The sequence below is a fragment of the Grosmannia clavigera genome, assembly GCF_000143105.1.
Source record: "Grosmannia clavigera kw1407 unplaced genomic scaffold GCSC_167, whole genome shotgun sequence".
Classification (NCBI taxonomy): Eukaryota; Fungi; Ascomycota; class Sordariomycetes; order Ophiostomatales; family Ophiostomataceae; genus Leptographium; species Leptographium clavigerum.
Genome location: NW_014040772.1, coordinates 1,438,432 through 1,460,804, shown reverse-complemented (window position 1 = coordinate 1,460,804; position 22,373 = coordinate 1,438,432). Strand labels below are relative to the sequence as shown.

At 50.6% G+C, this 22,373-nt stretch overlaps 3 protein-coding genes across 3 annotated transcripts; 1 reads left to right on the top strand and 2 right to left on the bottom strand.

The window, feature by feature from the left end:
• Nucleotides 1–273: 273 nt before the first annotated feature.
• Nucleotides 274–2,644, bottom strand: CMQ_5956 (vacuolar dynamin-like GTPase; the record flags this gene model as incomplete). The annotated part of the gene is made up of 5 exons (XM_014315021.1): nucleotides 274–442; nucleotides 500–584; nucleotides 636–2,290; nucleotides 2,371–2,505; nucleotides 2,589–2,644. The coding sequence occupies 5 exons, from the start codon at nucleotides 2,642–2,644 to the stop codon at nucleotides 274–276; spliced, it is 2,100 nt and encodes a 699-aa protein (XP_014170496.1).
• A 7,195-nt stretch (nucleotides 2,645–9,839) lies between these two features.
• Nucleotides 9,840–16,086, top strand: CMQ_6065 (udp-n-acetylglucosaminyltransferase; the record flags this gene model as incomplete). The annotated part of the gene is made up of 4 exons (XM_014315130.1): nucleotides 9,840–13,885; nucleotides 14,031–14,565; nucleotides 14,635–15,134; nucleotides 15,966–16,086. 4 exons carry the CDS (start codon nucleotides 9,840–9,842, stop codon nucleotides 16,084–16,086), a joined length of 5,202 nt encoding a protein of 1,733 aa, XP_014170605.1.
• A 3,937-nt stretch (nucleotides 16,087–20,023) lies between these two features.
• Nucleotides 20,024–21,328, bottom strand: CMQ_6275 (myb-like DNA-binding protein; the record flags this gene model as incomplete). Its single annotated transcript, XM_014315340.1, has 1 exon — nucleotides 20,024–21,328. One exon carries the CDS (start codon nucleotides 21,326–21,328, stop codon nucleotides 20,024–20,026), a length of 1,305 nt encoding a protein of 434 aa, XP_014170815.1.
• Nucleotides 21,329–22,373: the final 1,045 nt, after the last annotated feature.

Genomic DNA, 22,373 nt, shown 5'->3' with positions numbered 1-22,373 from the left:
ATGGAAGAGTGGGAGAATCGGGAGAATCGGGAGAATCGAAAGATTCGAGCTATGGGGAATGACATATGCAGCAAGGAGGAAAGAAAGAGAGAAAGGGGAGATAGGCTGTTGTGACAGAAAATTACATCTTGTTTATTTTCCACGGCCGTGTGACATCACAATGACAAGAAAAGCCCCGACAGAGACAGGACAAACATGGGCAGGAGAGGAAAAGAGAAAGAAATATAGATTGCCGCCATGAACAGCAGCAGACATGCCGCACGCCAGCAACGTCTACTGGACCTGCGAGACGACCTCGTTTGCTCGTCCCAGAGCGTCCACCATCTGCTGGCACTCCTTTCTCCGGCGCACCGTGTAGTCGCTTTCCTTCAGCAGATCGTCGAGCGCGTCCGTCCGGTACATGTTTTCAAGCAGCTCGCGCTGCATCTCGTCCTTTGTGAATCTATCCGGTTAGTTGGAGAGAGAAGGTGATGGATTGGGAAAAAATAGAAAAACCTACTGCACAAGGTTCAACATAATGGCCTTTGGCACCATGTCGATCATCGTCCGCCTCACAATGCTATAGTACGACTGGATCAGCAGTTCTGCATCGTGTTAGCTGGTTCTCCCCCTTTCTCTCTTCTCCCTTCACTTACTGATCACCTCCACCTCAATGTTCTCCCGCTCCGACAGCGTGCCCGAGGCCTTGAGCGTTGGCGGTGGAGCCTCCATGGATGCCGCCTTCTTCTTGTTCTTGGCCGCAAAGAAGCTGCCGAAGAAACCGCTCTCCTTGTCGTCGGCCGCCAGCGTCGGGCTGGCCGCCCGCACCGGTGTTGCCGATGCCGGCAGCGGCTTGCCTGTCTTCGGGTCTACCTGCACCGGCTTCGGCGGGTTGTGCCGCTCGTTGACAATCGCCATCGCCCGGTGGCCGTTCAGAAAGTCCGGGTGCCCCGTGTTGATGTAGCAAGACTCCATCGCCACCAGGTCCCGCACCAGCTTGTTCGTCGGCTCCATGGCCTTCTTGAAGAACGAGATGACCACTTGGTGGATCTTCTCCTTCAGCCCTGGATAGCGCCGGTACATCGACTTGCTCAGCGACTGCGTCAGGATGCGCACCAGCTCGTCGTACACCAGCGAGATGCACTTCAGACTCGGCTCCTCCAGCCGCTTGATCTGCTGTTTCACAATCAGCTCAAACGCCGTCGTCCCCACAAACAGCGCCGGCGACGAGCCCGACGAGTTGTACAGAATCGTGCGGATGTCCACGTCCTTGACCTGGTCGAACGGGTCGATTGCTTTGATGCCGTTCGAGTACAGCTCGTGGAACACGAAGCTGATGCGCGCGCCGCCCGACAGCTCCGTGCTCGACAGCTCCGTGTTGTTGCCGTCCAGCACCGTCCGCCACTCGTTGGTAAACTCCGTAATGATGTTCAGCACCATGTTCGCGCTGTTGCCAAGGATCGACGGCCCTAAGCTGTCCAGCTCGGCCGAGTACTTCTGCAGCGACCCAGCGATCCGCGCTTTGATGTCCGGCAGCGTCTGCTTGATGTGCATCAGCAGGATCAGGTTCAGCTTGCGCGCCAGATACGGCGTGCCGCAGTACGAGCTCTTGTTGCGGTACGCCTTGTGCGACTCAAAAAAATTCTTCTCTGCCTCCAGCGACATCAGGATCGGCTTCTTGTTGTCAATGTCACGCTGTCCGCGGTTAACCACCGGCACATACCCCAGCCGCAGCGGAATAATGCGCCCGGCCAGGATGTCTACCACGTCGGTGCCCTCGTCCATCAGATCGACCTTGGTCAGCACACCAATCGTCCGCTGACCCTCCGGGTCGACCTCGCGTGCCAGCTTCAGGCCGTCCGAGTTGGCCAGATCCTGGTTAGCCGCCGTCACCGCCAGTACGATTGCGTTCGGCTTCTGGATGAACTTCATCACCATGTCGCGGATCTGCCGCTCAATGTCCCGCGGCTGGTCGCCCACCGGCACCTTGGTCAAGCCCGGAAGATCGACCAGCGTAAGGTTGAGCACGTTGGGCGAGTACACCCGCAGGTTGATTGGTGCCGCCGAGATGCCCGCATTTCGGCCTACTTTAGCCTCGGTCTCGCGGTTGATCTCATCGCGGATCTGGTGGAAGTCGTAAAACTTCTGTCCGGGAATGTGGAGAAACTCGCCCCATTCGTCTGCGTTGGCAGCCTTGTCCGTGCCGCTCGCAATCTCCTCCGACACCCCGTTCGTGCCCGATTGTGCTGGCCGGTTGATCAGCTGCAGAACGAGCGGTCGTCGGGTCACAATGCCGGAGCCTCGCGGCAGGCTGTTTGGGCCATCTGTCAGTACTGCTAAAACACTACCTCCATCCCTCCTTTTCTCTCCTTCTGGCCTGGACAATCTTACAAGTCTCGACCGACAATGTTTTCCAGGACGGAGCTTTTTCCACTCGACTGGCTGCCGACAACAACAATCTGTGGAAGGTCGATCGGGTTGTTGACGTTGATCGTCACAAAAACATCCTGAAGCTTGTTCACAAGCCTGCATATCACAGATTAGCGAAACGGAACAACGACAATACGAAACCACACGCGCAGACTTCAAAGAAAGAAATGACTACTCACTGGATCAGGGCCGGATCCGAGATACCGCCCGGCGTGGCCAAGCTTGCCCCCGTCATCGTGGCGGGTTCGATGGAAACAGCAGAAAGCCAGCGAGAGTACGAGACGCTGCTGGCGTCGTAGATGCGACAGCACTCGGAGGCAGTAAACACGTCCGACGGATGTGTGATGGCAAGCAGAGAGCTCTTCGATTTGGTAGGTTGGGTACCAGTGGCGGATACAAGTCCAAAAAAGGAGAAGCGGTGGGGGATATCCTTCCTTTGTCGGTGGGAGGATTCGGCGAATTAGCTCCCAGCAGGCTAGGATGTCTGATGTAGAAAACGTGAGCGATCACGCGGTGCACACAAAAACAGCTCGAGACGCTTTGCCGCGAGTGGTGATGATGGGGGTGCGTATGGCGGTGATAGAGGTGGGAGGGATAATAGGGTTCAGCACTGCGGAATATTCGTAGGTGAACAGCAAAGCGATAGAGCCCGCCGTTACGCATTGCCTTTCCCAATACGGCATAACGCGTCATGTGATGAGTGGCTCTACCCACCAGGCAGCCGCAAAACATAATCTGCCGCCCGTCACCGCCTTCCGATCGTTCAGGCACCAGCATTACCAGCTGCAGTGACGAAATGCGTTGGCGGGCATTGCGAAGGAGATGGCCAATTGAAAGAAAGCTCGTCAGCGATGACCCTGAATTCTTGTTTTCAAGGTTTACGGAGTATAATACTAACGCACAGAGGCTCAGCGTTGTGCGGAGGAAAGCAAGGTGAGCGCTTCCCACTTGTTAGTGTTAGTGGGGGTTTCTGCTGGGCCCACAATACGAGATAACTCCAATCTGAGATTCGGAGTAGACTGGGCCTCTCACATCTACGTTAAATTTCTAGTCGGCAAGCCTTATGGCACTACATGTTCTTGCTAGGACCTCGTCGAATATAAGTATTTGGGTGATAAGCCAGAAAGTACTCGGTAGAGAGCTCGGCCTTGCACATCCGAACTCATGCACGATCCCTTGTGTATTGAGTACATACATCGGCCTTTAGCGGAGACATGTCCGCAATTCACCAAAGTCGCACGAGTGCATGTTGAAAGAAAAATACTCCGGCTAAGTCGTACTTTGCAGCATATTTCAGAGAGGTCACTACGTTGTCCACTGCTCGAGAAATGATGGGCTTCGTCAGCAAACAGAATCTGCGCGCGATCGGCCTCGTGTAGAGAGGGTTGGTGACAAGCATCAAGTTTAGGCGCCTCGCCTGCAAGCAAGTCTCAAAGCGTCACTGCTTTTTTTGGCTCATGTTGACGAAACAGACCGCGCATCTTTTCAATGACCCACCGTACAGAACTGTCAGAACTCGTTCTCACCGATATCGTCAGTGCGTCGCTCGACGTCTGAGCCGATAAAGAACGACCCCTCTTCTGCATGCCGTCATATGTACACGGGGAAATGGAGTTGAGAGCCAACTGCTTGACAGTGGCTCTATACCTGGGTCACTTCCCGATGAGCTTTGCGGCACTGAACGCGGTCTCCCTTATACTTTCCAGTGGATAGAACGCTGTACGATTGCAAAGCCGGAGGGACCCCGGAAGGTGAAGAGCCACATGCTTGTCCAGCTCACTGCAGAGATGTTTGACACAGCCAGGTCAATAATGCAGAGTTGGTTGAGGCACTACCTCGGCAGGTTCTGCAGTAGTAACAAAGATCCAGTGTCTCATCTCCGCCGTGCTGGTTTTGCCCATGCAATATTTTCATATATCCCTCTCTTTCTTGACTATATGCAGAGGTTTTGTGTCGACTTGGTGTGCATTCACTACTTCTTGGGGTATTAGGGAATCCTATCTTCGCTTGTTTTGTAGCAGGGTTATACCTGGCGTCAACTGGGTGGCCTCGTAATCAAAGAAAGCAATGCCTCTTTACTTGTGGAACGTGGAAAACAACTTTGTTTTGGAAAAGCGCTGTCGTGAAAGTAGAAGCGGGTCTACCACGGCAACACTACAGGCATCTCTGCCATGCGCATTATGAGAAAGTACTATGCCAAGGTTGAGAGTAAATAGGGAGTTCCCAGCTATAGTTCCAATGACTATGTGGCCAATGAAGCCTTGTAAGAAGGTGTGAAGCTCTAGAATGGAGCGCACTGTGATCGTTCTGACTAATGTCAGCAAAGCGGCCTCTCATTGGTCAGACAGATTTCACTGGGGACTAGCCCTAGTGAAATCTCTGCACCAGTGAAGGCGCGCCATGTACTCCTTTCTAGCTAGATACATCACGTATCAGATTCGTGCTTACTTAGCATAAAGGGTTGGTTGTATTACTAAAGAGAGTAGAGGAGAAGATGCAGCTATTCTAGAGGTGTCTACACACAACCCGACCATTCCTACAAAAGCTGAGCCGACCATTGTGGGTCTATTTGTGGGTCTTTTCAATTAGTAATCCTTGCCAAAAAAATAACTGCCTTAGGCTCGTCTTCTACATCTTGTACTGTACTAAAGGGTGGTACAAGTACTATAAAAGCGGTGTGCTTGGTAGGGCGTGGGCGTAAGGTAAAAAGATATATGCGACCTATAGCGTTTAGTTCTTAAACCTGCTTATTTAGTAGAGGCTTGTATGTATATTAGTATAGCTAAGAAGTACCTACTATAATAACCTATATTTTGCTAGGTAACTGTGAAGGTTAAAGGAGGCTATACGTAGCGGTCATATAACGTGATGCACTGTGAGGAGCAGGAGGCTGAATAGGGTCTAGTGTGGGCGAAAGAGTGTTGTGTACTTAGGAAGAAATAGATACATCGCGACCCTTCTGGGGATCCGTATTAATACTAGTGTCAGGCCCCGCTTTTGTGCCTTCTGACCAATTACAGGCCAGTACGGCCAAGTGGGGCGGAAGGGCCACAGTGTGGCGGATTCCAATGCTTGACAGTAACTAAAATTTTATACTTATTATTTGTATAGAATATAAATAAATATACTATTACTAATATTATATATGTTATAAATAATGTTTAAATTTTAAATATAAACTTGTTTTTATATATATACTATATAAATATTTTATATAATATATATTAATTATATTTTTAAAATATAAAAATTACTTAAGAATTTTTTTAAATATAAATATATTCTTATACTATTATTATTATTTATAGTAATTACTTTATTAAAAAGTAGTTAAAACTTAAAATATAAATTAAAACTAAAATATAAATTATATTTAGTATATATTTTATTTACGTTTTAAGTATTTAAATATAAATATAGTTTTTATATATAAATAAAAGTTTATTTATATTTTTATTATATACTTTACTTTTTATATTATAGTTTATATTTATAATAATATTAAGTAATAAGTAACTATATGTTAAAGGTGTACTTAGGTAGGCCAGGTAAGTTAGGCAGGCAAGGAGGTATCTTCTTAACAGGAGGAAGCAGCCGTATATTCAATAGCTAATTCTTGCCTTCTGCACTCTAAGGGAGTGCGGGAGGCGCTCTTTATTATAGGCGCACCTCTGGCGCACTAAGTGCGCAGGACAGGCGCAACCCCGTTTCTACTTAGCCTGTGCGCTAGCACGTGCTGTAGCCTGCGCTATAAGCACTGCTTCTAGTTTACGATGTGCATCTAATACGCTGTGCGCATACTGCGTACAGCTTGCGCATAGCCTGCGTTAGTCCCCTTCCTAGGGCGGCGTTATAGGCTACTACTAGTATAAATTATAATCGTAGTAGTATGCTTTATACTAGGTTTAAACTAACTAAGGTTGTTAGTAATATAAATATTACCTCTTATATTAAACAGCTAGTCGTTTGTATAGCTACTATAAAAGTTATAGAAGAGGGCATAGTAGGCATAGCCCTTTATTAGTTAGAGGCATAAATCTAAGCCTTTATAATTCGTTTGCGCATCTAGTGCGTAGCTATTATTATCCGTAGTAACAATGCTATTGTGTAACCTATAGTAAGGGTCTACGTTTACTGCTTCTTATAGGTTATTAGTAATTATAACTGCACTAAAATCGAGTGCTAGTATAAACGTAAGTACTTTGTTTATAGGTTTAAACTAGACAGTAGTTATAAAGCTAACTGCTTTGCTAGAGGGTTCTTTCTTTACTATATTGCTAGTTTTGCCTTTAAAGGCTTACTTAGGGCAAAGCTTTAGGTTCTTCTTCTAGCATTCTATAATTGTATGCTTAGTATAATTATAGTGCGCGCATTTTATGCCGTCTTAGTGCTTGCTAAAAGCCTTAGTCTTTTAGCTCTTAGCGCTATAGTTGCTATCTTTTTCCTTAGTTATTTTGTTTTTAGTTTTAATCTTACTAGTGCTGCTAGTGCTGCTGCCTTTAGCGTTTAATGTAGTAAATAACTAATCTTTATAGCAGTTAGTAATAAAAAGCTTTATTGCTATATAGATCTTATTACCTGCTATAAAAATTTATTTGCTTTGCTAAAGGTTTAGTAGTTTTACGTTTAAGGCAAGAAACTTCCTATAAACGTAGCTTACTAGATTTACGGCTTTTTGCTTGCTTATAAGTAGTTTAACGTAGGTATTATAGTCGCGGATAACTTCTTTAATTCTACTAAAGAAGTCCTTCATCTTTTTGTTATTATACTAGCGCATTATTGTTTAAAATTTAATGCTATAATTAATGGCTAGATTAGCTTCCTATAGTTTTAAAAGCTATTTAAGCGTTTTATAAATAACTTAAATGTTGTCTCCTTTAGTCTGCTTAAGTAGACCGTTGCTAACTTATAGGGTAACGCCGTATTTAATTAATTAACGGTTGTTAGCAGGCATCTACCTAATAGTAGTAAAGTCGTTAATCCTAAGCAGGCTAAGGCCTTTAAATACATTCTTCTCCTACTCGTCCTAGTCTGCTACGCCGGTAAGCCTTAGCACTTGCTTCGAACAGTAGCTTATAAACAGCTTAATGCACATCGGGTCGACCTAAATCGGATTAGGCGCCGCTGCACTAGCTTGTAACATGGTAGAAGATTCGGGTTTTGGTTCTAGATCGTAAAAAGATTCAAAGGTTTGTGACTGCTAATTAGGTTCTTTACCACCAACGTTGTTTTCGTTGTTTAGAGTGTCTTCGTTAAGCTTAGCCCCGTAAATGCTATTTTCGTTAGCCATGTAAATGCTGCTTCCAATGCTTAATTCGGACTTAGCGTCTAATTCTAATTTAACGATCAGAGGTCTGCTGCTCTTGCTTAGTCTGCCACTGGGAGTTCTGTTCCAGCCAGGCGAGGTTATAAATATAACCTTGGTAATCTTAACAAGGCTCTTTCGTCCGTCAGATTAGTGCCCAAAGCACTAGGTGCTTTACGAAGCGTATCGTAAAGGCTTTTCGGTTTATTTGTTTAGCTTCTCCCGGTCCTCTTGGGCCGGGCTTATAACCTGTAAAGGTTAAAGGAGGCTATACGTGGCGGTTATATAACGTGATGCACTGTGAGGAGTAGGAGGCTGAATAGGGTCTAGTGTGGGCGAAGGACTGTTGTGTACTAAGGAAGAAATAGATACATCGCGACCCTTCTGGGGATCCGTATTAAACTAGTGTCAGACCCCGCTTCTGTGCCTGCTGACCAATTACAGGCCCGTACGGCCAAGTGGGGCGGAAGGGCCACAGTGTGGCGGATTCCAATGCTTGACATACTTACATTTTTCCGTGCCGGCGATTTTTTCCCCTGCCTAGCAGAAAAATTTATTCCTTTATACTACCTTTATTAAGAGTACATTGACGAGCCTAAGGCAAAATTTTCTGGGATGATTATTAAGTGAAAATAGACCCACAATGGTCGGCTCAGCTTTTGTGGGAATGGTCGGGTTGTATGTAGACACTGAAAAAAGGCGCGCCCGCTGCCCGCAAAACATTTTAGCGGTTGAATACGTAATCTATGCATTATTTTCCAGCAGTCACCCCACCCTGGCCGGTTGAATACGAGCCCCTGCGCCGAACTTCTCCAGCGGCGGCCTTAGGGCGTCCTTTCAGTGAGCTAATACGCTACAGCGACCGCTAAAACAGAACACAAGAGATGGCGACCGGCAGGGCCTAGCGCAGTGATGTACACCTTCTGTGCCTAGCGCAGCCGTCAACCAACCCACTGATTTCTTAGGCATTGCTCCGCTTTCAGCGCGATCTCAACAGCTCTCAAACGGCCCATCCCCCACTCTACAAGGGCAAACGTTAGCTTATGCTATTTTACAAATAGCATGATTTGCATCATTGCTCTTGGTCCGTGAAATAGTAAAGCAATGATGGCATTGAAAAGGCTAAGCGAAGGAGCATGCTACATGCAAGAGACACAGGGCTTCTTCTGCTCGCTTTGATATCTTGGCTGCCGAGTCACTACTTCCTTGCTACGTATACCCTATAATACGCAGTAGTGACAGATCGTCCATTCCCATTTTCGCTATTACGGAGTACACCCCGTCCCTCCTTCCGCCCGTCACCCCACCACGCCCCACCATAGCACCGGCCGTCCCTTTCCAGGCGGTCAGCAGTAGTAAGAGTGCTGTAAAGACGTAAAACCACTGCCTCGCGCCAAAAAAAAAAAAAAAAAAACAGTGTGAAAGTAATAGGAAGGGAAGCCATGAAATACAGCTGATAGAAAACCACCCCGTCATCAAAGCAGAGAGGACAAATAAAGAATTACCATCGGGATCCATGCGAGACTGGCTGTTTTTTGCTTTTGTTTTTTCCTGCTTTTCTTCGGCCGTTCCTGCTTGTTTTGGACGAACGCAAGAACAATCAACTCGTATGCATACGCACATACATGGCTGCGTCTCCCGTCAATTGCGCCGCCTGATTCTTTACCAGGGTCCTAAGTGTGCCTTTTAGCGGGCCCGACAATCATTAGTGGTCCCGCTAACTCTTTCTGTAAACAGCGGGCTGAGTGTGTCGAACCTGAATGAGCATCAGAAAATCGATTTGAAAACCTGATGCTTGTTCTCTCTGTTCTCTTCCTTCTTTTTCTCACTCCCTCCAAACCCGTGACAGCACGGCTCATCCACGGATTTTCGCTTCTGCGTGATCCTCTTAGGGCTCAATATCGACATCTGCCTCTCTCTTATGCATCTGCCTTGTTCCTTTCCCCTTCTTCCCCCCAGCCTATACGGCTAGGGCTGTGACTTGGACCCGAATTGGAGTCGAGGCGCCTCGACCTCGACCTTACCGACGACAGCGACGACAATCACGACGATAACGACTAATACGCCCATTACACGACACGGACCCATCAACCTCCCCTAACGTCCATCTCAACATACTATCAACATGCAGCAGCCACTGGTGCAGATGTCCCCTCAGATGGGGCATTCGCCCCTCTATTTTGACAACTTTCACCATGTCCACCTCAGGCCCGAATATATCTTCGCTCTGCAGCAGCAGCAACTCCAGCAGCAGGCCCAACACCAGTATTATCTCTCCCAAAGTCGATCTGTGAGGCCACAATCTTTTCATCAGGCCGCTGCGGTGGCTGCTCCACAACGAACCGTTGCCTTTCCGATTCGCAATTCGCAATCGACGGCTGTTTCGCTTGGCAGCCAGGTTCCGCATTCGCAACTGCAGCACCATCTACAAAACAACGGTCGACCCGTCCCAAATCTAGCCCCTGGCGCTGGCGGCGGTGCAAACGGGGCCGCATTTCCTTACATCAATAGCGGGCGTAGCCTTGCCGAACGATTTCAGGAACACCAACTACGCCGGAAAACGCCAAATGGAACCATCGATGCCGGGTACGATGGATCACCGTCCAGCCTGGCGACGGGCCCGCCACCTTTCAAGCAGATGGCCTTGTCGGTGCCCTCGGTCATTTTTCCCACCGCAGTGGTCCAACAAAATGGTCCTGTTCGAAGGATGCAGATGCAGCAGCTCGTCGCTGCCACCGCCACCACCACCGGCCTGCCCTCCAGATCAAACGTTGTCGCGGGACAGCCTTTGGTACAGACCGACGTGTGGCCATATCAACTGACAAGTGTGAGGGCTGCAACTTCTGCCGCTGCCGCTGCTTCTGCAGCACGTTCTGGCTTTGGGGCACCGTGGATGGGCCCAGAAACCATCAACCCGGAAGCTGCAAAAGTAGCGGCTACCTTAAATAATGTCCCCAATATGGCAGCATGTCAGGGAGCTCTACTACAAGCGTCTACGTTTTTCGATGAGCCGAGAGGCCACGACAGTAGCAACATGTTTCCCCAGCCTGTCTTTTCACCATCTTATCAAGCATCACCTGGACCGACAGCCTTCAATCCAACCAGCTTCAATCCCCAGCCCATTTGGCCCGACTCTGCATTGTTGCAGAGTTACCAGACGCATGGGTTCCCGCTCACCAAACTTGTCAATGTCGACAATAGCCTTAGCCCAATACCGCAGATTGGGGTATGCAATGCGAACTACAGGCAGACTGCTCAGGCTACCCAGCCGTTGTTTCCTCTCGCTGCGCCTAATCTCAACATGGCACCGTCTATCACGGCTTCCAGCCAACCGAACATGTTTAGCTACCACTCAGCACAAATCTCCAGCTATAATACTGGCCAGTTTCACCAAGGCGTTCAAAGGCAAGCTCCGGGTCGGAGCCAAAGTCAGCAACCTATGAACATGGACAGCTCGGCAATGCTACATTCTCCGATACAAGCATTGCAAATGCTGTCTATGGGACCGCCTTCCTCTGCTCTTCCAGCCGCTGTAAACATTTCCGCAACTGGCGAGGGTCTCGTGCAGTTTAAAGAACGTGTGTTAGCGCAAGGAGAGAAGACATACGCCGAACTCTTAGTGCACCTAACCCATACCAAGAAATCACTCAACGGCAGGCCTCTCCCAAGTCTACGACCGCCGATGAAGACATCTATGCACTCAAAGTCCTCGCAGCGACAACAGCAACAGCAGGCATTTTCTGCGTGTGGCCTCGTGTCTGAACCGCACATGGCCGCAGTTCAGATGTCCCATGGAAGGCAATCACTTCTCGACCATCGTCACGGTACAGCTCATTATCCGTCAGCGATAGTTAACGATGCCGGGATTTACCAACCGTCTGTAGCCAATATCCACGGCGCCCAAGCAGCAGTCCAGAACATGTTTTTTCCACATCCTCCTCTCATCCCGCAAGCGAAAGCCACGTTGGAGTTACTGTCAAGTCTGTGCGAGCAGAGCGATTGGAAGTGGACTGACGGCATGCTGCTTGGCGGTTGTTTGCACTACGGTCTAGATCATTTCGAGCAAGCTTTAGAATGGTTCAATCGGATTTTGTCTCTAAATCCTGGCCATGTCGAGGTCGTGTCTAACATTGCCGCCACGCTCTACTGTCTCGACCGTCGCGACGAAGCGGAAAAGTTCTGGTATCAGGCCATTCATGCCCGTCCCAGCTATCTCGAACCAGCAGAACACTTGGCCAGCCTTCTTGCTGCTGACCAGCGGAACCACGAGGCTGTGGATATGATTGACTTTGTCCAGGACTCTTTACGCATACAAAGGCCCATCGGGTCCGTAAATAGTGGCAGCAGTGCCAACTGTGGAGGGGGTCCAGAAGTTGCCGGTACAACTCCAATTTCGGGCTACAAAGTATCTGTCCATAACGATGACAGGGACTCATCATCGCAGGGCTCGCCCGACAACACCAACACACAGCCCGGGTTTGGTTCGAGTGGCTATGCAGTGCCAGGACACGACAATGGACGGATGCTCATTCTGATTCACACCAAGGCAAATATTCTATATGCGATGAAGGAAACTGCGTCAGCATCCAAGGCATACGAGGAGGCTGTTCTTATCGGCACCGGCCGGGGGTTCCAGCGCATCCAGACTCTGATACAGCGTGTCCACGCCACCCTGTCTCCTGCCGACGTCTCCCAAGGCAGCCTTTCCTACTTTCCACGATCAACAGCAAGCCCCCCTCTCTTGTCACCAGACAGGGCGAAGCTAACGGCGCACCTTGTTTTCGCTTCTACTCATGGTCAGCTTCCTGGCCTTCGCTATATTCCAGAGAGCCAACATCGGAAGTCGGCCATCGCGACAACTAGCAACGCCCTACTCTCCATGGCCAAGATCCTTCAGGACGGCATGGCAAGCACTGGTTATGCACCCGCCGGGCCAAATGGCCAGGGCTCTGCAGTTGCAGATATACTGGCGCTGTACTACCTGTCGTTGTCGCTTCAGGAAAGCCCTTCAACTGCAAATAACGTGGGCATCCTGTTGGCAAGCGTGCAGCAAACTCCAATTCCGTCGGACTCGCAGTCGCAGAGGCAGAAACCACAGCAGCAGCTGTCATCAGTCGTGGAGCCAGCCACAAAGCAGGCCATTCCTGCCGGCATCACTCCTGGCAGCGGCTTGGCCCTGGCCTTTGCGTATTACAGCTATGGCCTCCGACTTGACCCAAAGCATGTCCATCTCCACACCAATCTCGGCAGTTTGTTGAAAGACGTTGGACAAATAGATCTTGCAATCAAGATGTACGAGCAAGCTGTTGCGTGCGACGGCACATTCGATATCGCCTTGACGAATCTGGCGAATGCTGTAAAAGACCGTGGACGCATTTTGGACGCGATTTCATACTACCGCCGCGCCGTCATATCGAACCCAGACTTTTCCGAGGCTGTCTGTGGGTTGTCAACAGCTTTAAACTCAGTCTGCGACTGGAGAGGCCGGGGCGGCGTTTTTCTTGAAAACGGTCGCTACGACCGCTGGCATGTCGATGACGACGGCATGCTGCGAGATGTCTGCCAGACGTGGCATGGCTTGGGCCTCACCAAGCGTGTTGTGGATATCGTGAGCCGTCAGTTAGAGGAAGGATCTAGCTGGGGGAAGGGTGTCTTGCACGAAAGTGCCATTGCAATGCTCGCGTGCCAGATGAAGGATGCGACTGGTGTCCTCGGCAGGGATAGCGGCTTCGACATTGGAGAAGGTGGCGGCGACGGCGTCAACTCGGCAGAAGTTGCAACAGAGCTACAGAAATGGGCCAATCAGACTGGAGAGGGCTCGCGAGTGCTCCGGCTAATCGAGCGCGCCACTCGTGTTGTTATGCGACGCTGGTACCACGACCGATACGTTCGTGGTGTCGAGGTGCCCAACAACTATGCGAGGCCGAGATTGCCAGCCAGCCTGACGGTTCCTGCAGCACCAACTGTGCTTCCTTTTCACACGTTCACCTGCCCCCTTCCGGCCAAGGACGTTCGTCTGATTTCTCAACGGAATGCACTCAGGATTTCCTGCTCAACGCTGCGCTCGCCTTGGCTATCGGGCTCAGTTTACCCTCCACCTTCCCCTCCACAGCCCCAGCTGAATATCGGCTACATCTCCTCTGACTTCAACAACCATCCTTTGGCGCACCTGTAAGTGGATCTGCTCTTGCCTCTGATTCTTGGTTGCATATGTGAGGTACTGACAGAGTGCGACAACAAGTATGCAATCTGTGTTCGGATTTCACACCCCGTCAAGAGCAAAGGCTTTTTGCTATGCAACTACTGCTAGTGACAGGTCGATACATCGCCAGCAAATCGAAAGGGAAGCACCAGTATTTCGCGATGTGACCAATTGGGCGCCCGAACGTCTGATCGAGCAGATCCTCCAGGACAACATACACATCCTTGTCAACTTGAACGGATACACACGCGGGGCAAGGAACGAGATCTTTGCTGCCCGGCCGGCGCCCATCCAGATGGCCTTTATGGGCTTTGCTGGTACTCTCGGTGCTGAATGGTGCGACTACTTGCTTGCTGATACCACGGCTGTTCCGCCCTCTACACTGCGACCATGGCGAGGCAATGTCAGCATCGGTGACGTTTTCCGCGACGAGGCTGAGGCCGGCCAAGAGAACTGGGTGTACTCGGAAAACATTATCTACTGTCGTGATACGTTCTTTTGCTGCGACCACAAGCAATCGGCCGAGGCGTCCGAACGAGCAATGACCTGGCAGGATGAGCAACGCCGACGTTGGAAGATGCGCAAAGAACTGTTTCCAAACATATCTGATGATACAGTCATTTTGGGAAACTTCAATCAGCTTTACAAGGTACGGATTCTTGGCTGCACGACTGCCCGCGTGGCTGCTTTGGCATTGGCTGACTAACATGTACCTTAGATCGACCCTACGACGTTCCGAAGCTGGCTGCGGATACTAGCTGGTGTTCCAAACGCCATCTTGTGGCTACTTCGGTTTCCTGAAGCAGGCGAAGCCAACCTGAGAAGAACTGCGCTCACTTGGGCTGGGGAAAGCGTGGCCTGCCGCATCATTTTCACAGACGTCGCTCCCAAGCATCTGCACATTGCGCGTGCCAGTGTCTGCGATATTTTTCTTGACACGCCCGAGTGCAATGCGCACACGACTGCGGCTGACGTTCTGTGGTCCGGCACACCGCTTCTCACTCTTCCACGTTATAATTACAAGATGTGTTCTCGCATCGCCGCATCAATCCTGAGAGGGGCGTTGCCCAAAGATGCCGAGGGCAAACAAGCAGCAGCTGAGCTGATCGCGGTTGACGAATCCGATTATGAAAAGTCGGCGATCAGGCTCGCCAACAATAGTACTTACACTATGAAGCGGTATACTGGCAATGGAACTGACGAGCTCTACGGCGAAGGGTCAGGGCGACTGACAGACCTCCGAAAGCTGCTCTGGCTTAATAGATGGACATGTGGACTATTTGATACCCGAAGATGGGTGTCCGACCTAGAAGATGCCTACGATCTGGCTTGGCGCAGATGGATAACAGGCGAACGGGGTGACATATATCTCTAGAGATGGTGGTGGGTCTCTTGCTTAAAGCATGAGGAACAAACTCGGTCATTGGTTTGAGCGTTGATTTTTTTGGGAGGAACGGATATTGTGGACAACGGAGTCCATTGGAGTCGTGGTAGAATACGGGATCCAGGAAAGCAGGATCATCTCATTTGTTTTGGCATCGGACCCAAAAGGCTTCTTTAGCTTCTCGTCATGTTTTGAGAGAATCGGGCCATTGGTTGGGGTTTTGGGGTTTCATTTTCAAGGGCAGCTGGACAGAGACAAGTTTCATGTCAATGTTCTTTCGTTGTCTTTTGTTTGGTACTAGTGGTATACCCTTGATAGCAACGCAACGCTGTGGCCACTGCAGGTTTGCAAAAACGACAAAGCATGGGAGAAGCGTGATGAAACAGCTTCGCACCCAGTTTCAGACTAATAAAGACAGAAATCGTGAAGTCCGCTAGACATTGGCATCGCTCCTTCCCGCTCGGGGTGCACTTGTTCTTATTTCAGGAAAGTCGGCAGCTGCGACCTCTTACGTTTTCCTTTTGGCATATTTCCTTTTGCAGCCAGCTATACTGATTCTTTCTTCCCCTTCTCCCGTTTTCTTCCAGCTTCCATGCCATGCTTCGCACACCCTCTTACCTTCGATAAGAGAAGCGATTGCTTTTGAGTCCATAACATCCACACAGACACGATGACTATTCTCTGGCAGCTACCCTGTCTTGTCTCGAGATCGAATACTCGCCCGGCATCATCGTCGTCGTCCCACAAGCTATCGTTTCTGTACCACAGAAGCTCATTGGTCGTTGAAGGCTCTATAGCATGCTGGAGTGAAACGCATATCAACAGTTCAGGAGATGCACATGTTGGAGCTAGACAGCAATAGTTGGCTCGGAGCAAGAGTGTTGATTGTGCCAACCAGCAAACAACAGTTTTCGTACTCCTCGCCGTTTTCGTCCCTTCCGGTTCCTTCCAGATCAGCTAAGCACTTGCGGGTTCAAGCAGACCGCTAGGGAGGAGTCAACAACGGCATTACTGGCTCACAAAATGTATTTGACGGATTCGATCTCACCGTCCAATTGTCTCAATAGATACGCATGTTGTTAGACCTAGGCCACCGTGCAAAATACACAGGGACGACTGCACTTCAAAATCCCAAAGGATCGCCACAATGCTTCAGTGCTCTTTCCACTTGATCACAGCCGAAGATGTATGCTGGGAAACGTGACTTCGAACGACCAAGCGAGAATGCTAGATGTCAGTAGCGCTATGCGGTGACAAGAAACGTCGAGGATGAAAGCTCATGACTCGAAGGAAAGACACGGCCATGACTAGCAGACGAAACCGAGCACAAATGCAAAGCGGAATATCAACCGGACATCCTGCTAGTCAAGACGGGAGACAAAGCAAGCTGTAATCCGTGCCCTATATCGGTTTCTGACATGGGCCTTGTTGTGTCGGTGCGTCCTGGCACAAACGAGAATCAATGGGAATCTTGAGACAGACGGCAACCCATGAAAACGGAGCTCAATGGCTGCAGCCAAGGGAAGCTGCCTTTGTGCACAACTGTCAAGTTATACGAGAAAGCTGATGATTTTCAAGGCCTTTCCCTTTCAGAATCACATCACAATATGTGGGGGCACCAATTGTTATACGATGCAGGCGGCAAGAGAACCATAATAAAGGGATTTTCTGGCGACTCAGACCATTCATTGTCTCTTTGCATTGACTGTCTTTTTCTGACACTGAGACATTGTACTATCACCTAATATCCGTGTCTTGGAAAGAGGCCTTTGCATTATTCAGTGAGGGATGCTACGCATGCCTAGAGAGTCAGCCTAATGCGGATCGGACCAAATGTCTCGAAGACGAAACGAACTGATCTTCCTCAGTAGGACAGTACGGAGTATTGGCCAGCCGTTGTGGGGGATATGACATGTCGAATGCCCCTTTACGGCACAACAGTCAGACGCCCCGTTTTGCGGGTACGCTGCTACGACTGGTTCTCCATGCAAGCGTCGAACAATATCGCAAAATGCTGCCGCGATCGAACAAGCAGGCGGCCACTGGGTCCCAGCGCCCGACAAGAAAGTTAAATCGCGTGTCGATCCGCCGTTTTCCCCTTCTTTCTCGTTTGCGGGCTTACATACCTGGCCGTACGATGCCTGTTATCTCGCAGTTCCACACCTCACACCCACCCCCTGGGCCGAGTTGCATGCATGCGTCTAAATGAGGGCGAGCTAGATGCGAGATGCGAGATGTGAGATACGAGCAGCATCGCCATGTTATTTGCGCACCCTGCGCGCATCTTTGACCGGCAAAAAAGGCACGGTTCTTTTCTGCTGGAGGCTGGAGTCAATGCGCACTAGCTCGCATCGACGTTCTGACCAAACTCTCCCGCCCTCCTTCTTTCAGCCATCCTTTATTTTTCTTCTTGCAGCGATCGCGTTCAGCTCGTCTGGCTCGGTCTTTTTGTGCACGGGCTGAAGGAAGCTTCCCGGATGGAGGCGGTGGCACGGGATACGGATTCTGGCGGTCGATCTTGCAGAATGGAGAGTACAAGACTTGCAAAGGGGTGCGGGCACTCCGTTATCAAAAAGCCTACGAGTACTCCATCATCCTCCCTGCCCCATTCTCTCCATATTCCTGGGGTTCATGCTCGCTGTACGGATGGGATACGGATTAGTGTTTCAATAGTATCTCACACGTCCCGACAACTAGGACGCATGGAGCAAGTATTTGCAGGTTGTCGTTCTAGCCAAGCAGGGGTTGGGGTGGAAAGCTCAACAACCTGCCGCTCTTCCAAGTTCTTGGCGGCGCGTGCGTGCATGGCAAGTGCAAGCAAACTGGTCCACGCCTCGCGTACAGGGGGGGAAGGCGTCGGGCCAGACCCAAATTACAAAAACCCCCCTCAGCTTTGCTCCTTTGGGCCAGAGGACGGCTCGTCATGCATAGGCAGGCGTACGTGCAGATGCACCAGGGACATGCCTGGACATCTGTACAGCCTGAATCTCCTCGCCGACCAGTTGCGCTGGCGCCGGCTCTGGGCAGTGGGCTGGAGGGAGCGGCGAGGCACATAATACTGCAGATCGCAAACGAAAAAGAAATCACGCCGAGAAATCTACGACGTACGCATATCGGAAATTGAGCGGCACCACATACACACGTATGCTTGTCGTGTGGAGAAGACGTTTGGGGCAAGATGCTCTGATTCAGTGTACAGGAGTTTCTGAGGTATGGATGCAAGTAGGAAGATAGGAGACATTGCCATCAGTCGGTCTGGGATGCCCTGTATGTCTGACGGAACCGGGGATGGCAAGAGTCAATGTCGAGGCAGACGACTGCTGCCGTGAAGGCCAAGGATAGGAGCCATGCCAGCCGACGTGATCGTCGACTGGCGGTGGATTTTCGGCAGGTGGTGCAGAGCGGGCTTGTCCGTGCTTGTGTCTTGCTCCTTCCTTCCTTCTTTCCTGCTGCTGTTATCATGACCTTGCTAGTGCTCGCCCGCTTTGCTGCATTCGACCACTACGGCTTATATTGGCGGTAGGGGCGTACACGAAAGCACAGCCAGGTCAGCCACACCGAAAACCATCAACATGGCACACAGACACCACCCCTCCCCCTTTTAAGACAGCCAAACTACTCCGTACTATATATATAATCGCGAGGTCGCCGAACAGTGTGGGTCCCGGCTTTGCGAAACGTTCAGCACAGAAGAAGGAACAGGAAAGATGACACATGCAAGAGAGAAAGTCCGCTTTGTTGGCCGGGGCAAGGCAAGCTGCCTAGGCGAGCAGGCAGGCGCTGCTGGACTTCGTATGCGCTACAGTGACCATTGTGATGAATACGAACTTGTGTTGTCTAGTTGCCTGTAATATTGTGCACGGGACGATCCCGCTTTGTGCTGTTAGTTGCCTCAAGTCAATGACGAACAGTATGGAGTAAGACGTTGTTCGCTAACGGCGTTCGCATAAATACATATGCACTAACGGAAAGCAAGCGACGACTACTCTATGCTCCGTACCCATTTCCAAGAGACCTAAAACGCTCGCCGGCAACAATACGAAAAGCGAGGCGAGCGTAATTCCTCCTCTCATCTGCCGCTGCTTACTGGCTGAATTTTGTCTCGCATCCACGCCATGATCACCGGTTCGACTAAGACCAAAGGGATAACAATAAAAGGGTCAGAAGGATAAGCGAGCCATGTGAAGCGTAGGATGCGAATGGACAGTTGCGCACAAAATAGCAATCAATGCCCAAGAGTGTTTAGTAGTCACAATAGTGCACAAATGAGAGATTATTTCAAGATTTTTATTGTAATTGCACGATGAGTCGTATTGAACGTCTGGATGACACCCTACGCCCTGTACGCTATTTGGTGAGCTTTGTTGTCTAAAACAAAAACAAATCCAATCAGAGGCAGCAGACACCAGTCCGGCCTTGTCAACGCCAAATTGCAAACGCATCTTGCAGAGAAACTCCTCCAAACACCAAGCCCGAAACGACCAAATGCGGAAGCCCCTTAACATTTCCTTGCCAATGTCTGGCAACTGTAAACCGGTACCCAAAAGCTGTCTAGTATCAGCCACCTCTCCCATAAACCCGAAAAGAGCCAACGCCGGCTATCATGAGATATTGTAAACAACGCCTGACCTCTTGGTTATGTCAGACCATGAGGCAGTGATTAATAATAAGAGTAAAAGAGAAATGAGTAAGACGAAGAAAAATTTGCGCGCGCCATTACTGCTCAGTTGAGCAGGTCTGACACACCCAGGCCGCCTCGCTTCTTCCCATCGCCTTTGGGAAGGTTCATGATGACCTCAGCAGCCTGTGCAGCCTCTTCGGCAGAAGCTGTCAGCTGGTGTGTTCTGGCCGGGGAGTTTTCGAAGTCCTCCTCAGTTCGATCAGGAGATGGGGTCGAGTAGCTGTAGACCGATGCGGACGTCGGCTGTTCGGAGCTAGGTCGTTCAAAGCTGGGGCGATCATAATCAGGCAGTGCGAACTGAGTCGATGGGGGCGAGTTCGCCAAGTGCGCATTGCTCTTGCTCACGCTGCCGTTGATGTTGAGCAGTGGCGGAAGCTCCAGCGTAGGTGAGGGCCACGCGTGCGAGGACGAGCCACGCACAGACGGTGATCCGTGGTCAGAGACCAGCGACGGTGCCGAGCCGTGGTCGACCGAGTCCGCACCAGGCGAATCCGCGTAGATGGAGGGTCTGCGAGCCTGGTGGTAGAGAGAGTCGAGGCCGGCTGACGGCGGGCCAGGCGGATACTGGTAGCCGTTGAAGGGCTGCGCATACTGCGTGGGGTACTGTTGAGCTGACGCCTGCTGAACCGGGGTGTGCTGAATGGTGGTGTGCTGGGCCGGAGCGTAGTGTGCAAACTGTGGCTCACGAACACGGTGCTCTGACTGGTAGTAGGGTACATGCTCACGCTCCCGAGGAGAGGACTCCCGGCCACGAGCAGCGTAGACGCTACCATACGCCTGTGACGGTTGCGACTGGTGGTAGTAGTCCCGTCTGTGCAGAGTGGCAGCATCGGCCAGGTCCTGAATGGTGCCGCTGACGTTCCGCCGGTGTGTTGTTGGACGATCGAAGGGTGGCAGCTGCAGCTGCGGGCATGGCTGCGGGCATGGCTGCGGGAGTGCATGTGTGCTGGCGGGACTGGACATGGCACTTCCAACGCCGGGGGCAGACGGGTCGACCGTGGCTCTCCGCCGTTGCTCAGCACGCTTGATGCGGTTTTGGTTGCCGTTCCACCAGTTCTTGACAGCGTTGTCACTGCGGCCGTTGAGCTGACGGGCAATGTCAGCCCACCGCTTGCCGTGCTTCTGCACAAAAGCATTGATCTGTGCACCCTCGGCGGTGGTGATCGGGCTGTGGTTCAGCGACTTCTTGAGGTTCTGGTGGTAACGCTCGCGGCATTGCTTTGGCGTCCGGCTCTCAACCTGCATCGAGATGTTCACCCAGTTTAGAGTGGGATCATCCTTGATGAAGGTGACAAGTCTCTGGTCCTCGGACGAGGACCAGGGACCTCTTCGCTTTACCATAGGCATTGCGATAATGTGGGATGTTTGTTTGCGGGTGAAGGGTAGAGATATAAATGAGAGATGATAGCAGAATAGTCAATTGGTTTGATCAGAAGACACAGGCGGTGCAGTTGTGTCGCCAAGAGAGAGATAAACTCCAAAGTCGTCAAAGGATCGTGGATTGCACGAGGCGAGAGAATAGGTGAAGAGATAAGAGAGTTGAAAGTTGTCTGAAGATGTGAGAGGAAACACAACGCTTATGAATGCGAGTCTAATGAAATATGAGAGAAAAGGTTGGAGGGGGTGAGGATATGTATATATAATGGGGTGCAGAAACTTTGAAATAGATTAGACTATGATATAGCACAATAAGCGGACGGCCGAGGCAAGGGCCCCCCTTCCTTCAGCTTGACTTGGAACCAGGATCGCCCTGTGGGCTGGGCGGTGCGATCTGCTGGTGAAAGCAAAGAGAGCGTATCGTATTACGTAGAAGGGTAAGAGCCCACTTACCATGAACCGAAGCAATTCCGCCACCAGGGAAGAGCGTCAAGGGGTGTGCATAGTAAGCCAGGTGAAGCAAAGGATGGGGTTTGAGTATGAGAGAGCAGGGGTCCTTTTTGCTTGTTATTTCTTGGTTCTGGACGGGGAGGGGTTTTTTTAGTGTGCGTGCGCGGGCGGAACAGGGTAGCGCAGAACTGGCTAGGGGTGTACGCATCAAAGGCTGTGGATTCTCGAGGCCAGTGCCGAAGACAAAGATCGAGTTGCTCGTTGTGGAAACAGCGCCTGCTGTTTTGGACTGTGCTAAGAGCAGATTGCCGTTTCCTCGTTTTTGCTCCTTCCTGTTCTCGCTAGCCGAGAATGCACCGTGTCGTGCTAGTATTCTGTTTGCGCGTCTCTTAGCCGCACAAATCTTTACCTCGAGAAGGAGGCATCGGCAAGTAATACGTTTGCGTTACCTGTACCATACAGGTGATGGCACTAATGGCCAGGAGGAGGCAGGCACGGTGGGAGGCAGATGCTCTGCTCGTTATGCGTTGCTCGCTTTGATGCATACATCATACTGCCCGCAGTA